The sequence below is a fragment of the Terrapene carolina genome, unplaced genomic scaffold (assembly GCF_002925995.2).
Source record: "Terrapene carolina triunguis isolate 2854851 unplaced genomic scaffold, T_m_triunguis-2.0 Scaffold23235, whole genome shotgun sequence".
Taxonomy (NCBI): domain Eukaryota; kingdom Metazoa; phylum Chordata; order Testudines; family Emydidae; genus Terrapene; species Terrapene triunguis.
The window spans coordinates 1-2,087 of record NW_020687586.1 but is presented as its reverse complement, the minus strand read 5'-3'; the positions used below and the strand labels follow the sequence as shown (position 1 = coordinate 2,087).

Genomic DNA, 2,087 nt, shown 5'->3' with positions numbered 1-2,087 from the left:
CCCCCCCGCGGGCCCGACCCGGACCCCGGACCCCGCCAGCGCCGTTGCCGTCGCCATCCGTCCCCCAGCACCGCGCGACACTGTCGCAAAACCCGGCCGCCGCGCGCGGGGGGATAGCGAGGCGTTTTTGCGACACCCCGTTCGGCCCCCGACCTCGCTTGACGGCGAGGTGAGAAGGCGCTTTCTGTGCGCGGGGGGGGGGGGGGGCGGACGGCGACGCTTTACGGCAACGCTCAGCCCTCGCGGGTGGCCGTTTTACGGCAGCCGCCCGCGTCGCGCTTTACGGCGGTGTGGCGGATTCCGCGCTCGCCCTGTCGACCCCGGCCCTTCGCTCTACAGCGGCCCGTGGCTTTACGACACACAAGTCGATGTCGCTTTACGGCGGCGCGGCCGCCATCCCTATTGGGACGTGCTCTGGCCTTGCTTTACGGCACTGGGTCCAATACCCCTTTGCGACGCCCGCCGGGTCCACTTTACGGCAGAGTGGCCACCGCGCGAGCCCGGCGCACCGTCGCCAATCGTTCTGACGTCATCGCTTGAATCTCTGACGTCACCAAGCACCTCTCCACGTGTCATGATGACATCACATCTCGCATGTTGTATCACAGTGATGTCACCAGGGAGCAGGGTGACATCACTTCCTGTGCCTGGCGTGGCCGTGATGTCACGGCCTGGGGCTGTGATGTCAGCAGGGCTGGGTGTGACATCATCACATCACGTGTGATGTCACCACCCACCTCCCTAGCATCCGGCCAGCCCCGGCCGACCCCCCCCCCCCCCCTGCCCCCCCCCCCCCCCTGTCCCATGGCCCCGCCCCCGCCCTGTGTGTCCCCCACCCCTGCCCCATGGCCCCACCCCCGGCCCCACCCTGTGTGTCTCAAACCCCTGCCCTACGGCCCGCACCACCCTTACCCTGCCCACGCTGCGCCCCACGCCCGGAGGGGAGCTGCCCACAGGGGTCACACGGCCGCACTGAGACCCACCCCATGCACCCCCGGCAGGGGCCAGGCGCTGATCCTGGTGGCGCTGTCCCACATTACCGGGGGGGTGCAACCCCTACGGGATCCTCCCCTCAAAGAGGCCCAGAGACCAGCCCAGCCGGGCGGCAAAACACATCTTGCGACAAAAGACTCCGGCGACCACGTCAAGCTCGGGACATCTCTTTACTTGGCCCCCGTTTCCGGGGCCACTGGTTCACAACCGCGCCCAACGCCCTGCCCTAGAGGGGACAGGCCCCTGCCCCATTCCCTGCCCCCCTGAGCCAGCCAGTCCCCGCCCTGGGGCCGGGTGGGAGCCGGCGCCCCCTAGATGGGACAGGCCCCTGCCTCATTCCCTGCCCCCCTGAGCCAGCCAGTCCCTGCCCTAAGGCTGAGCAGACCGAGTGCCCCCCAACTTGTCCTCTCCGGCGCCCCCCGGCGTCGCTCAGGGCAGCTCCAAGAGGCCGCGGGTGGCGTAGAGCTGCTGGGTGATGTTATACACCCTGGAGATGGTGCCGACGGCATCCAGGAGCACAGCCCGGGCCTCCTTCTCCCCCTCGGCGCAGACGAGCCCGTACAGCTCCCGGCGCGAGGGCAGGGCCAGGAAGGCCAGCCCGGCCGCCTGCCGCACCCACCAGCCATGGTACCGGGCCAGGGCCGCCTGGTAGGCCTCGGCGCACAGCTGGGAGGGGTCTTCCTCCGCCCCACTGCGGCCCAGCTTGCCCAGGAACAGCTCCAGCCACTTGAGGGCCCGGTGGAGGCGCAGCAGGGTCCGGCTCCCCGAGGGGGGCTGGTCCGGGGGCAGCACCCGGAGCCCCACCCGGCCGCGCCGCAGCTCAAAGGCCACCATGGCCTGCAGGGTGCGGTAGTGAGGGGCGTGCGGCCCCGAGCGGTGTCCCTCCAGGATCGCCATCTTCATCTGCGTCTCCCGGGCCAGGAGCCCGAACGCGGCCCCCAGAGCGTCAATCAGTCTGCGGTGCGGGGGGGGGGGGGGGAGGGAGAGGGACAGCTGAGTCCTCGCCCGGCGCTGAGACGCGCCCACCTCTGGGGCAGGGCGGCCGGTTACCCATGGACCCCTCGCCCGGCGCTGAGACACGCCCACCTCTGGGG

The 2,087-nt window shown here is 70.8% G+C and overlaps 1 protein-coding gene across 1 annotated transcript; it reads right to left on the bottom strand.

Moving 5' to 3' along the window:
• Positions 1 to 1,309: 1,309 nt before the first annotated feature.
• Positions 1,310 to 1,948, bottom strand: LOC112123949 (ceramide-1-phosphate transfer protein-like; the record flags this gene model as incomplete). Its single annotated transcript, XM_024222506.2, has 1 exon — positions 1,310 to 1,948. A coding segment is annotated over one exon (526 nt), but the record flags the coding sequence as incomplete, so codon positions are not given.
• Positions 1,949 to 2,087: the final 139 nt, after the last annotated feature.